This window comes from Macrobrachium nipponense, chromosome 25 (assembly GCF_015104395.2).
Source record: "Macrobrachium nipponense isolate FS-2020 chromosome 25, ASM1510439v2, whole genome shotgun sequence".
NCBI lineage: Eukaryota > Metazoa > Arthropoda > Malacostraca > Decapoda > Palaemonidae > Macrobrachium > Macrobrachium nipponense.
Window position 1 is genome coordinate 32,135,272 of NC_087214.1, and position 12,515 is coordinate 32,147,786.

Consider the following 12,515-nt stretch of genomic DNA (forward strand, 5'->3'; position numbering starts at 1 on the left):
AAAAGCAGCTTTTGAAAGCAGATGGAAAAAGTCCGGTATAATAACGACAAGTGATATTGATTCGAAATCGGGTATTATTAAAAACAACTCTCTCTCTCTCTCTTCCCTTTTTTTCTTCTTTCTCTCTCTCTCTCTCTCTCTCTCTCTCTCTCTCTCATTAATCCGCCTTCCTTTTGATGAAATATCAAACGACTGCATCTGATAAACAGAAAATTTATTAAAACTGGTTTTGTCCAAAGCATTTTTAGTTATTTCTCAACATCCACACATACACATACATACATACATACTTAGTACATATATACCTAAGCACATATACATGCACAAGCACAAACATGAATAACGACACTTTCCCAACCACACATACAAACATGCTTAGAGCAATCACATACTACGCAGTGCCACCAACTCGTATGTACTTCCGACCACACATACAGGAGTTTGTTCACATCCATCCACACTTCCTGCTTCACATTTTGTTCTTGTATCGAACAAAGTCCCTTTTTAGAACACTGTTGTGAGGAAAATCTAATTGTATAGTGAATGATGATAATATTATAGCAAAAGAAAGTTGGGTCTCTTCGATTATATTAGTGACCTTGGAGTTTCTTGGACCATATCGTATGTCTGTCACGCGCACAGACACGCACACAACTTTCACGGTACCATTGTTGCATTAGGACTCTCTCTCTCTCTCTCTCTGTCACACACTTCTTTTCATGATATATCATGTTCACCTCATAATAAGCAACAGTGAACTAAGTGAAGAAGACAGAGCTCCTGGTTCTTTGTCCAATTTATTTACCTTGAAGCTGATGGGACTGGTAACCCCCTGCCTTTATCTAGCCCAGACCCGAAGAAACAAGTAAAAGAGGGCACAAGGAGACCGAAGTATATTAAGAAGAAAGGTAAAAGAAAAAAAGTGATTGACAATAGAAATGAACCTGTTTCCAGAAAGTGGAATATTTTGAAATGTTTAAAAGTCTCAGTATTTTATATCAATGTCATTAAGACGAAAAAAGACACAATAATAAAAAATAAAAAAAATGACCGTCAATAGAAATTTAGCTACTTTCCTGAAAAGGAAGTTGTTGTATTGTTGAATTCATATTTTTTGCAGAATATTTTATATTATTGACATGTGTGGGCGAGGAGGGTTGCCATGCCGTCAGTGCACCTCACGCGGTGCGCTGTAGGCGTTATGTAAGGTTCTTTGCAGCGTCCCTTTGGCCCCTAGCTGCAAATCCTTTGTTTTAGTTTACCTCCGTTCATATTTCCTCTCTTCCATCTTACTTACCGCCTTCCCTAACAACTGTTTCAATATTATTTTCAGCACTGAATGACCTCACAGGTTTCCAGCGTTTGGCTATTGGTCCAAATTCTATATTCCATTCCATTCCGCACAGCGCCTGGCCTTCATGGCATCGAACATGTATTTACAAAAAAAAAAAAAAAAAAAAAGTATATAAGAAATATGAAAATGCAGTATATGTGAGTATGACGTCTCGTTTGAAACGGAAGCTTCTACTCAACAAATAATAATCAAGCAGTCAATCAATCAATCAATCAATACATCAGAACGAGAGTCGGAAATCGCCCACCGACAAAAGTTGGTCATAATTATGTTTGCGCCGCCACTGACCCGTCAAAATTGCACGCGACACCGATGAAGGCTGATAAATACGTGGCTCATAAAATGGCAATGTCGTTTTCCGCCTGCACACAGAGAGAGAGAGAGAGAGAGAGAGAGAGACTGCGGCCATATTCCAAGGATCGTGTTTGCCTGGCCACTGGAAAATGAGGTCCAATATGGACGTTTGATTTCCAAACGCGGTGTGACGCCAATCCATTGCAAAGGTGTTTTCGGCTGCACTCAACACTCATAACCGAGTTGTGCATTCACGTAATTCTCTTATCTTTTAATACTCTCAAATGTTAACACATAAAAAAACTTGTATAAAATCTGTAACACCTTGGGAATCACTTTCACCCAAGGGGAATTATAACTAATGAATGCTTTAGCGCTTTCCAGGATTCGAACCCGGGACTTCGGTACAGAAACAGTCACAAACGGTCGACTTGACGATTCAGTCGAGTGAATGAAATGTTAAAACTCATATTTGGGACTTAATATTTATGATCATTGTTGCTAATATTTTGAGCAGATGTCAGTCAGTCCACTTACTGAAGTGGTAGTAGGCAGTACAACCTAAATATTGTTACTCAAGATGTACCAGAGGTTTGGAGAACAGGTATGATACGCCTCAAGCCTGGTAAAGGGTTGTGGATCCCTTGGTATGATGAGATGCCCTCGAATAGCAAACGAACTTCTTTTCTTGTTGAGGCTGTTGGCAGCCATTCTTCATCAGTCCTGTGGGATACAGGAAAAGAAAGCAACAGCATTCTTGCTGTTGTTTGTGTGGTGTGAAATTCACCAAATGTTCCGAGACAGTCTGCTGATATTGAAAAACGCCAAAAGAAATCAAGAAGAAAAAGGTTTTGAATGCGGACGTCTATGGCATCGACTACTGGAACTCAATGATGGTTAATCTGTTCAAGGCGAGAAAGATGTATGTATGTTCTCGCACTTTGTGAGACAGAAGTTAAAGGGTGGGTGACCAGAGATGGAAAAAAAATAAGGAGACTTTTTCCTTTGGCTAAATAATAGGGGTAAATTTAGATAAAATCTAGTATCAGGGAGACTGTAGGTATGGGGAAGGAGTACAATTGTGACAATTTGAGAATTATATGAGCAACATTGAATGTGTTTATTGCATTTTTGGATGATGTGATAGTAAACAGCAAAGAGAGGACAGTAAATGCAGGTTAAGAGAGAGAGTCCTGAATAGAATGTGGAATGCCTGATGTTTGCAGGCGATTCAGAGCTGACTGAGACAGTGAAGAGCAGGTGATGAAACTGATAGTTCAAAGGATTTTGCATGAAAGAACTGAGAGGAAATCCGGACAAGAGTAAGATAGTTATTAAGGGGAGTGGAAACCTTTGAGATGGAATAATGAAATGTTGATGTGCCTAGTGGACGACTCCATGGAAGCAGTTGATTCTTTTTACAAGAGAGTAAATACATATTTAATGATGACAAGAGACTGCACATTCAGCCCTAGGATACCTGGTGAGATTCCTGCGACACACGGTAACCTTTGCCCATTCAGCCCAGGATACCTAGGGAGCTTCGAAACCAGACACCAGGATATCCTAGATAGACTGCATACGCACAGAAGTACACATTTCCACTTATATACAAAAGTGCTCACAGATAACTGTCGAGGGTCGTGCCGTCATTTTTGTAAAATCCAACAACCGTTCGCTCGCATTTTCGAACGACCACACAAACATCATAGCACATATGGGCCATGAAATAAGCGTCTCTCTCTCTCTCTCTCTCTCTCTCTCTCTCTCTCGATTCAGAGGTTTTATTGCCACTTTATGAAGGCCGAATTTGAACAACCTCATTACTGTCACATGCAATTTTGGCCGGGCCATCATCAACAGCGCAAATATGCGCTTTTGACATTTCCGGTTGTGTGGACTTATGCGTCGTTTCTTTATTTTGTTGGTTTTTTTGTGTTATTTTATTATGTTTATAATTTTTGTTGCACGAGGGTTATTTTGCTCTGTCGAAAATATTTTGCAAATTAATGGCGTTTGTTAAACATGTTTGAATATTGCCAGTAGAGAAAAATATTAATAATAATAATAATAATAATATTATAGCCTGATTATATAATACATAGGAGCATTACTACCTCAGCCTCCTATTCGATGACTTACGGACTATACAGTTTTTTTTTTCACCAGTAGGCGAATGGCCATCGTGACGGAAAATATATGCTCTTACCGTTGGGCAGGCCCGAAAAAGATCTTATCATACTACGAAAGTCTGACATCAAAATTCAACAAATATTTATGAAGTTAAATTACAAGGAGTTACAAGGATTAGGATGTCTCAGAGACTTGTTAGTCCATCCGAGGAGACATCGTGTGCTCACTTATCTCTAGGAGCAGGTTTTACTGTTCATTCACAGTGTCCTAATGATTCTGTCTAGCTTTCTTTTATACTCTTCCACACTGTTGCTGTTTAGAACTTCTTTCTGGTGGCAGTTCATTCCAAGTGTCACATATCTTGTATGTAAAAAAGTTCCCACAATGCGATGTATTGTATCTCTTCAGTTCTAGTTTCCATCCATTATTTCTTGTCTGGTTTTCGTTTAATGTAAATAGGTTACTGTCTACTTTCGTTATGCCTCTCAGTATTTTAAATGTTTCTATTACTAAATATATTTCAAAATATGAGAGAGCTGTTTTTTTTATTCTTATAATTAAAAAACCAACGGTACAGTATTCCTAATAACAGACAGACCTCGTTATGAGCACCACAAATTCTCTTCTTGTGCGAATCTGCTGGTAACTACCGCAAAACGCAACTCAGTCTCCTTTCATTACTGGTCCATCTGTTGCCACAGACTTATGCCGTCCAAAACGAGCCACCTGTTGAAGAGCCATCAAATAATGTATTTCCAGGAACCCCTGGAATTCATTCCAAGAAGACAAAGCACTTTCCGGAGAAATGATTTGAGTCGTGACTAAGACAGGTGGTGAAAACGAGCGTCATATAAGCACTGATATGCTGCTGCAGCAGATAGGATACACCACCGGTGATGGGTGTGCCCTGTCATCCGCCATCTTGGAGGTAGTGCCTTTTCTTGGGAGCACTACTGATGCCATTTTGCACTGAAACGGATCAATTAGCAGCTGAGGGGCTTCGTAGTCGGCCATTTTGAAGTCGACGTTCCTCCTCCAACGTTCAGTATCAACAGACTTCAGTGCTTGAGTTGTTTTCGTGGAATTTAGGCTTATAAAGCCAAGCATTCCTCAAGTGGTTGGACAGCAAAACAAAGAGATCTAGAAAATAGAGGCGATGAATTGCAAGGATCTGAAGGTGGAATTGGGAGGAAACCGTATAATTAAGAAGTAATAGAGAAGTTGGACAGCAAGATGGAGGAAAGGAAGAGGGAATGGAGGCAAAGTAGAAGGTTATAAAATGGGTTCAGCTATTGTATATTAAGTTATTTAACTGACGTTAAATAATTAAGATTAATTAACCAAGACAAAAAGAGCATTGAACTATTGAAGAAATTTAGTCATTCACCCAAAACTACCTTACTTTTTATGGCCTTCCCAAAGCTCACAAAGATAATATTCTTCCATTTAGACCCATCATCTCATGTGCCAGAGCTTTCGATTTTAAATTTTCTAAATGGTTAACTGGCTCCCTTTCATTCCCTTTCTTAAGCACTTTTTCTCCCAGTCACATTAAACTTTCGGAAGATTTTTGTCACAAATTCAGAGAAGCTCCTATACCACTTCACAACAAAAAAAACTCTTAAACCTAGATGTAGATTTCTTATTCACAAAAGTGCCAGTACAGGACGTTCTACAGTTTTTGACATTGCCGCTCGACAGCATATTAAATTTATAGTCTGTCTAGAATGTCTTGAAACATCGAGAAGGTTTTCGAGGTTGTCAAACTTCCTCAAGACTTTTAATCTGGATCAAGCGAATCCAGCATACTTCCATTCCAGGTCCTTTGATACGGTTGACAAATTTCCTTCATAATCCCATAATCTGAATCTTTCCAGTCAAATCTTTCCAGTCACACACAAGTTGGTTACAGTTAGTGGTCTTTTCATTTTCTTTATGTTAAGAACGGGAGCTCCGTTTTCTTCCAAGCTGTCTTTTCCTTCCTTACATATTCGATATGTCGTACGTCTGCATTGCTCAGTCGCATCCATTGTACGTTGTACTGCCTTCCTTGTCAAAATCATGTATGACAGTATTGTTTTCTTTCTCCCTTTTGAAATACTCGTAGACATCGAATTATGACTTCTCATGTCTGAGCACTTCATTGCTGAAGTAGGGAGCCTTCCATCTTAAGCTGTCACGCTTGGGTATCAGGTGAAAAGTGATAAACTACTTAACCTTCCTGACCTGAGACAGAGAGAGATGTGGTAGCGTGTATACCAAATCTACACTTTTTTTTTTTTTTTTTTTTGCCTAAAGTGAAATTTGATGAATGAAATTGTCGCAAAACGGCAACGTCAGAAACCTACTAGTATTATGTTTCATGACATTCTGGACAGAACTATAGTTGAAGGATGTGTATCTAGTAACGTATTTTAATTCGGGGAGTCATTCTTTAAAAAAAAAATCTGGTGTAGCATGGGTAGTCCTTTCAGTCCTGTTTTAGCCAATCTATAGATGGAGTACTTTGAAACTATAGTAATAAATACAATAAAACCCAAACACATGCTGTGGATGAGGTATGTAGATGATATTCTAACATTTTGGGGTAATAGATGGGGCAGTTTCAATTAATTCCTTTCAAAATTGAATGCATTAGTTCCCAGCATCAAATCTAAAGTTGAATGGGAAACAGACAACAAAATTCCTTTTCCTAATGTTTTAATCATTAGAGACAAGACAGAATACAAATTTGCCATATACAGAAAACCAACATTCTCACTTTCATGCCATTCACTACTTTAGCTATCATGACATTTCTATCAAGATAGGTATAGCCAGCAACCTATTCTTAAGAGCCTTGCAAGCCTTAAGATTAGAGTCTAAAGAGTAATGCGGTTGACACTGAGGATATAGGCCTACATCATAGAGGCTCATTTGCTGTGGTTCACTGGAGGACTTTCCAGTCATAGAAACTCTCAACGAATGAGGACTATGTCTGTAAATTTCCAGGATTTTTGATGTCCCCAATGAAGAGGATGTTGTTCGTCATCCTGTCGTAGATGGTGAAGACGAAAGGCCTGTCGCAGTGGAATTCGACGGGGGGTTCCAAAATAATGGCTGACTCCAAAAAGATAACTGTAGCAGCTGCAGCCTCTGTTCCTTCTTCGTTGACATCTACATACGCTTTGTGGATGATGTGTGACACGGCCAGCTCATCCCTAGAGCTGAACTGGCTTATGTCAGCCCGATTCCCGTGAAAGAGGTCCACAATACCCATCTTTTCCAGTGCCTTATGGGGGAAGAATGAAGAATATTATTAATTTACTTTTTATGTCTTGAGTAAGAACTTCATATTCTCTTATCAGAGAAATAGGCAATCTCGCCCTTCTCGCTCAGCCTCATTGATCAAGAAATGAGGTTTCATTGCATAAGCAGCTGCCTTGATTTCATTACTGACCAACTACCCTAGTTATGACCTTAGCCAGTGTTACTTAACCTTGCTGTGAGCAAGGGACCTCTGGTTTCTGGTGACTGAAATTTTAGCTGCAAGAGTTTTTGCTATTGGAATTTTTCCGCAAGATCTGATTTTAGTCATATAGTGCGCTACCGAAGTAATTCGGAATTCAGCACCTTGGTTAAATGCTTTGCAGCACTCGCATTTGTTCCCCCCAAGTGACGTTATTGGTGCATTTGAGGAACTAGTCGACAATAATGATTTGCCTCGAGACCTAATTTCTTATTTTGAAACCCATTGTATTGCTGAGGTAAGAGGCAGGGGCCATCGTAGCCGAAGAGTCGCTCCAACATTTCCTGTGGGTATGTGGAATGTTTTTTAAGGGACCTTGAATAATTTACCAAACATCAGCAATAACGTAGAAGGGATTCACAATGCTTTACAAAGTTCTGCCACACACCCACCCAAATATTAGATATTGTTTAACATTTTAAAAAACGAAGACTATCTAGCAAAGAAGAAAAGAATTGACCTCGAATGTGGCGAAGCATCTGACGTGAGGAAAAAGTACAAAGACGTAAGAATACAAAGGATTGTTTCGATGTACGATTCTCAGCGTGAACTTCACTATTTACAGAGTATTCCAATGAACTTGCATTCATTCTAAACCTGAAATAAAGCTTTATTTTAACTTTTTTATTTTTCAAATATTCGATGAACTTGCATCATTTTGAAATTAATTGTAACTTGCATTACTTTTACATAAGAACTTTTTCACTTATATTCATTATTTTGAATATTGAAAATTTTGAATTTTGAAAATTTGTTGTAACTTGAATTGCTTTTACCTTATTTTCCTGTTTTGAATAAATAAACGTCTATTTTATAATACCCTTTCATTCTCATACTGTAGACACACTTTATTCATTCTACAGCAAAAATTCCTTGCATCAAAATTTCCTACGGCAAAAAGCCTGTGGCAAAATGTTCTGCGTTAAAAAGTCCTGCAGAGAAAACTCCTGCGGTGAAAACTCCTGCAACAAAAATTCCTAGATCTGTGGTTTCCATCCAAGGATTAACCACACCTAATGTAGGTCCACTTTACTGACTGAAATTCAGAAAACCACAGTGATTATATGAGTGCCTAGCATGCAGTGATATTCAGCCAGCCCAGGACTGACCAGATCAACAATGTTGTGACTGCATCATACTCACTTTCACCAAGTCATGAGCCAGCTCTGCACGGAATTTAAACTTGGGGAGGAGCAAATCCACACTGCGTGTCTGCAGCTTCCCAGGGCTGAGGGCATCTCTGAGAGCAGCGCTGCTGAGTCCCTGGATCACACTTGCAAGAGAACTTCCTCCACTCTCGTTAGCAGTAGGCAGAAGGAGGATCATGGAGAGGTTGCTCTCAGCGTAGGGCAACTCTAGCACCCGTGCACCGAGTTGGCTTGATTCCCCTGTTTAATAAAGTCATTTTTGCATTTATTTCATTCTAATTAACAAATTTATCTTTTGCTCTTTTCACTTAATTATAATGATAAAAGCGAACAAATTTTAAAAATAAACCTTGTTCAAAGAATACAGCCATTAAAATCAAGGCCTGTGATGTTTGCAAAGTTAGTGAGCCTTGTCTTCACAGTTGGCTGCTTGGGTGATTAAGACTAATAATTCCTTATGGCATCATAGGCCATTGCTTACATTCTGAAAATTCCCTCCTCTCAAGCGGCCCCCTAATTGAGCTTTCCTTAGCTCTTATGTCCTTTTGTCCTTCAAGTCGAAGGACTATCAACTCTATCTTGTTTCCATCAGGCCTGGTAGACTGTTCCATAGGCCTTCACTTATATGGATAAACCCAATAATGGTTAGTGTCTTTAGTATGTTTCACATTTCATGCCATAAAAACAAGTCCCTCATTGCATAGTGACTGTAGTCTGGTTAAAGAACTAGACAATGTTTATAACGACAAGGATATATTCAAGACTTACCATACTTGAAATCTGAAACCTGGCTCATCATGTCGATTGAAATTTTATTGGTTGGAGTAATGAAGAAGTCCTTCTTGTGGGTGCTTGAGTTTTTGAACTCTTGTTTCCAGAAGCCCTTGAAGTAGACAGTATTGATGAGGACCACGCTGGCCGCAAGGATCATATCTTCTGTCACGATGCTGCTGATGAGGCCTCGAGTCGTCTTGTTGACGAAGGCGTTCATGGCTTCAGCTGCATTCGTAGCCTGAGAAAGGTTGGATAGACTTTTTCAATGGTTTCCTGGACCTCAGTTTGACAATGTTACTCACACCAACAGACTTCTAAGAAGGCTGTTGTAATTGCTAATGTCCCGTATTCATATCAGCCTCACTCATTGACACTTGACTTGCTTTGGGACTTATTCTGATCCCTTCTCCCTCATATCAAGCAGATCTACATCTAAGCTGTAGGATATAACCCCCAAGAATCAAAACTGGCCGCATACAAATATCATTTATATACAAAGTCAATATTGGTTGGGACAGTAGTATTAATCTGCTAGCTTTGGTAGATTCTCACAGCTACAGAGTGATCATGAAACATAATAACTACCAGATGCACACCAAAACATGGCAATTTTATACTCACATCATAAAAATTAAGGACTCTTAGCTCATCTGGGAAAACTGTGTGGACACAAGGCAGCAAAGCAAAAGATTCATTGAAGTAGGCTCTGTTGGCAACACCAATCTGACTTTTGTTGGCTTTGTTCTGTTGATTGTATCTGAAAAGGAATTCTATACTAGAGACAATACATACACAGAAAGGAAGATAGATAGATAGAACTAAATCTTTGTCACATTTCATAGCTGCTTCTCTGAGATTCATTTGATCGCTCTACTCACAAAATCTCCAGCCCTTTCCACAGGTGGTGTGCGGAAGGCTTGTCTTTCAAGTGCAGTGCCGCCGCCAGCTGTGCCTGGGTATTGCCTGCTGCCCCAAAGTACACCATGACCAGGGCTGCCCAGATGCTGTAGGGGGAGAAGAAGAAGTTCTCGGACGTCTTCTCCGGGGCCAGATGTTTGTAGAGGGTGAGCCCGAAGTCTGCGATGCCAGAGAGATCAGCGTTTTTGTCCAGAGGCGGAATGTTGGCATTGGGTGTGAAGCACTGGAGGTGGGCACCTCCTATGCCCAGGAGGAGAATCGCGGATTTGAGCCAGAGCATGCTTCTGGGTCTGTAATAAGGAGATAGTCAACATTTGTCCTTCACTCTCCTGTGCATGGGCATCAACGCTACTACGTATTGAACTATAAACCCTCCAAAATTATTATCCTTGTCGAATTCTATGATTATTTTTATATGATATGAATTGATTTTTTAATGTCACAGATCACTAGGTTTTTACATATAACAGAAATATAAATATGAAACAGAAAATGACACTTATTGCTATTTCATATATATTTTCCCATTATTCAATATAACATAAATGACACAAATTTTCATAACTTTGTTCATAATATAGAAGAGAATGAAAACATGGTAACTCTGTTGTACCTTTTCAATCACTCACTTATTTTATTAATTTCCCTCAGGCTTTCTTACCATTCACACAATCTTCCATTGCATAGAACTTTGCTCTGGATATTGAAATATAATAAGCATACAATGATAGAAAACAAAAATAACAAAAAAATAAGAAAAAAATAACTTACGTATAATGTTTTGTTCCAAATAGCACCAGAAAAGAGTTTTTCTGTCGTTCAATTCAAGATGAGACTCACCTTTTATCGCAGGAACTCGATGCTATAAGACTAAAGGTGGAGTGAAGAAGTCAGGATGTGCTTGCTGCAGGCAAACACAGTCAAGAATTGCTAGGCAATGGACGCTTCAGAGTATATATACAACTGGTTTGGAATACATGTCAGATGCACGATGCTTTCAGAACCGGGCGAGTTGCTCTGTTCTGTACCACATTACTAAACAGATCAGACTTTTTCATTCACGTATTTCACGTATGTGTTCGAGTTTTATACCATCGTGGCAATCTAGACATTAGATTGACATTCACTGACACACACACACACACACACATACATAAACACACATACAGAATATCTTTCATTTCTTCAAAATATGACAATAGAAAAAAAACTTTTAAGAACTACGTGGCAACTCTAGAAAAAAACCTGATCTTCTTCTTCCTGAAATGATTCGTGTTTTTTCCTGAATGTTTCGTCAGTCAGCGAGCACCCGATTCTCTCCGTTCTGCCTCAGAGGATTTAGTAGGAAAAGCACAGAGAAAATTATATTTTTTTCTCCTGTGAATGCGGTCGTCCTAGGGATATAATTGTTAAGTTGACGTATGAGAGAAAATGATAGTATTTTGATTTTGTCAGCTGGTGGATTATCCGGAATATTATTGTGCATGTGTGTGTGTATATATATATATATATATATATATATATCTATATATATAATATATATATATATATATATTTGTTTTATGAACCCTTTTGGGTTCATTAGGTTCTTTACTAAACAAAAAATAAATAAAAACTAGGAGAGCAGGACTGAGAAAACCCTGCAGCAACTGAGGCAGACAAACAAGGAAGGGGTAGAGTAATACAAAATAGATGCATTAGAATTAATTTATGCTGTACAAAATTTACAAGTTCCCAATAACAATGCAGTACTTTCACAACAAAGCCAGTAGCATAATAAAAACGTCTCGGCAAAACTGTCATAAATTCGATCTGAAAGTAACCAGATAAGGCAAAAAGGTAATAACGCTGTATGACAATTGTTACGGGAAAAACAGTATTACCGAGTTATTACATGAACAAACAAATAAACATTTCTTATAGATGGGGAGAGACCAGAATTCGTAAACACAAACCAGAGACAATAAATCAGAAGCAATTGGAATCATGAACGTCATATCATTACGATGTTAGTTCCTTGTTGGAGGAGTCGTGTTCGCGCTCGGCTACTGATCTGGTGGTTTGAGGTTCAATTCTCCACTCTGCCAACATGGAATCAGAGGAATTTATTTATGATGATGGAAATTCATTTCTCGATATAATGTGGTTCGAATCCCACGATAAGCTGTAGGTCCCGTTGCTAGGTAAAAATATCTAATCCTTTGGGGCAGCCCTAGGAGAGCTGTTAATCAGCTCAGTGGTCTGGTTAAACTAAGATATGCTTAATTTATTACGATGTCCGTCCGCTGGTATATTGGTTATCTTCGTGGCATGTCGCTCAGATGTCGTGGGTTCGCGTCTCCCCCAGGCCGATGAAAAATTACTGGCTCTGTATCCCGATCAGTTA

General features: G+C 38.9%; 1 protein-coding gene across 1 annotated transcript; it reads right to left on the minus strand.

Moving 5' to 3' along the window:
* Window positions 1-6,464: 6,464 nt before the first annotated feature.
* Window positions 6,465-11,080, minus strand: LOC135199313 (leukocyte elastase inhibitor-like). The gene is made up of 6 exons (XM_064227222.1): window positions 10,970-11,080; window positions 10,090-10,419; window positions 9,833-9,968; window positions 9,206-9,449; window positions 8,433-8,677; window positions 6,465-7,052 (listed from the first exon to the last, which is right to left on the minus strand). Exons 2-6 carry the CDS (start codon window positions 10,407-10,409, stop codon window positions 6,753-6,755), a joined length of 1,245 nt encoding a protein of 414 aa, XP_064083292.1. The 5' UTR covers window positions 10,410-10,419; window positions 10,970-11,080; the 3' UTR covers window positions 6,465-6,752.
* Between the last annotated feature and the right edge of the window lie 1,435 nt (window positions 11,081-12,515).

Coding starts and splice junctions, on each gene's coding strand:
- LOC135199313 (XM_064227222.1), bottom strand. CDS start 10,409: ATGCTCTGGCTCAAATCCGCGATTCTCCTCCTGGGCATAGGAGGTGCC. Junction 9,450..9,832: donor GAGTCCTTAATTTTTATGAT/GTGAGTATAAAA, acceptor AACCTTTCTCAG/GCTACGAATGCAGCTGAAGC. Junction 8,678..9,205: donor GGTTTCAGATTTCAAGTATG/GTAAGTCTTGAA, acceptor TTTATTAAACAG/GGGAATCAAGCCAACTCGGT.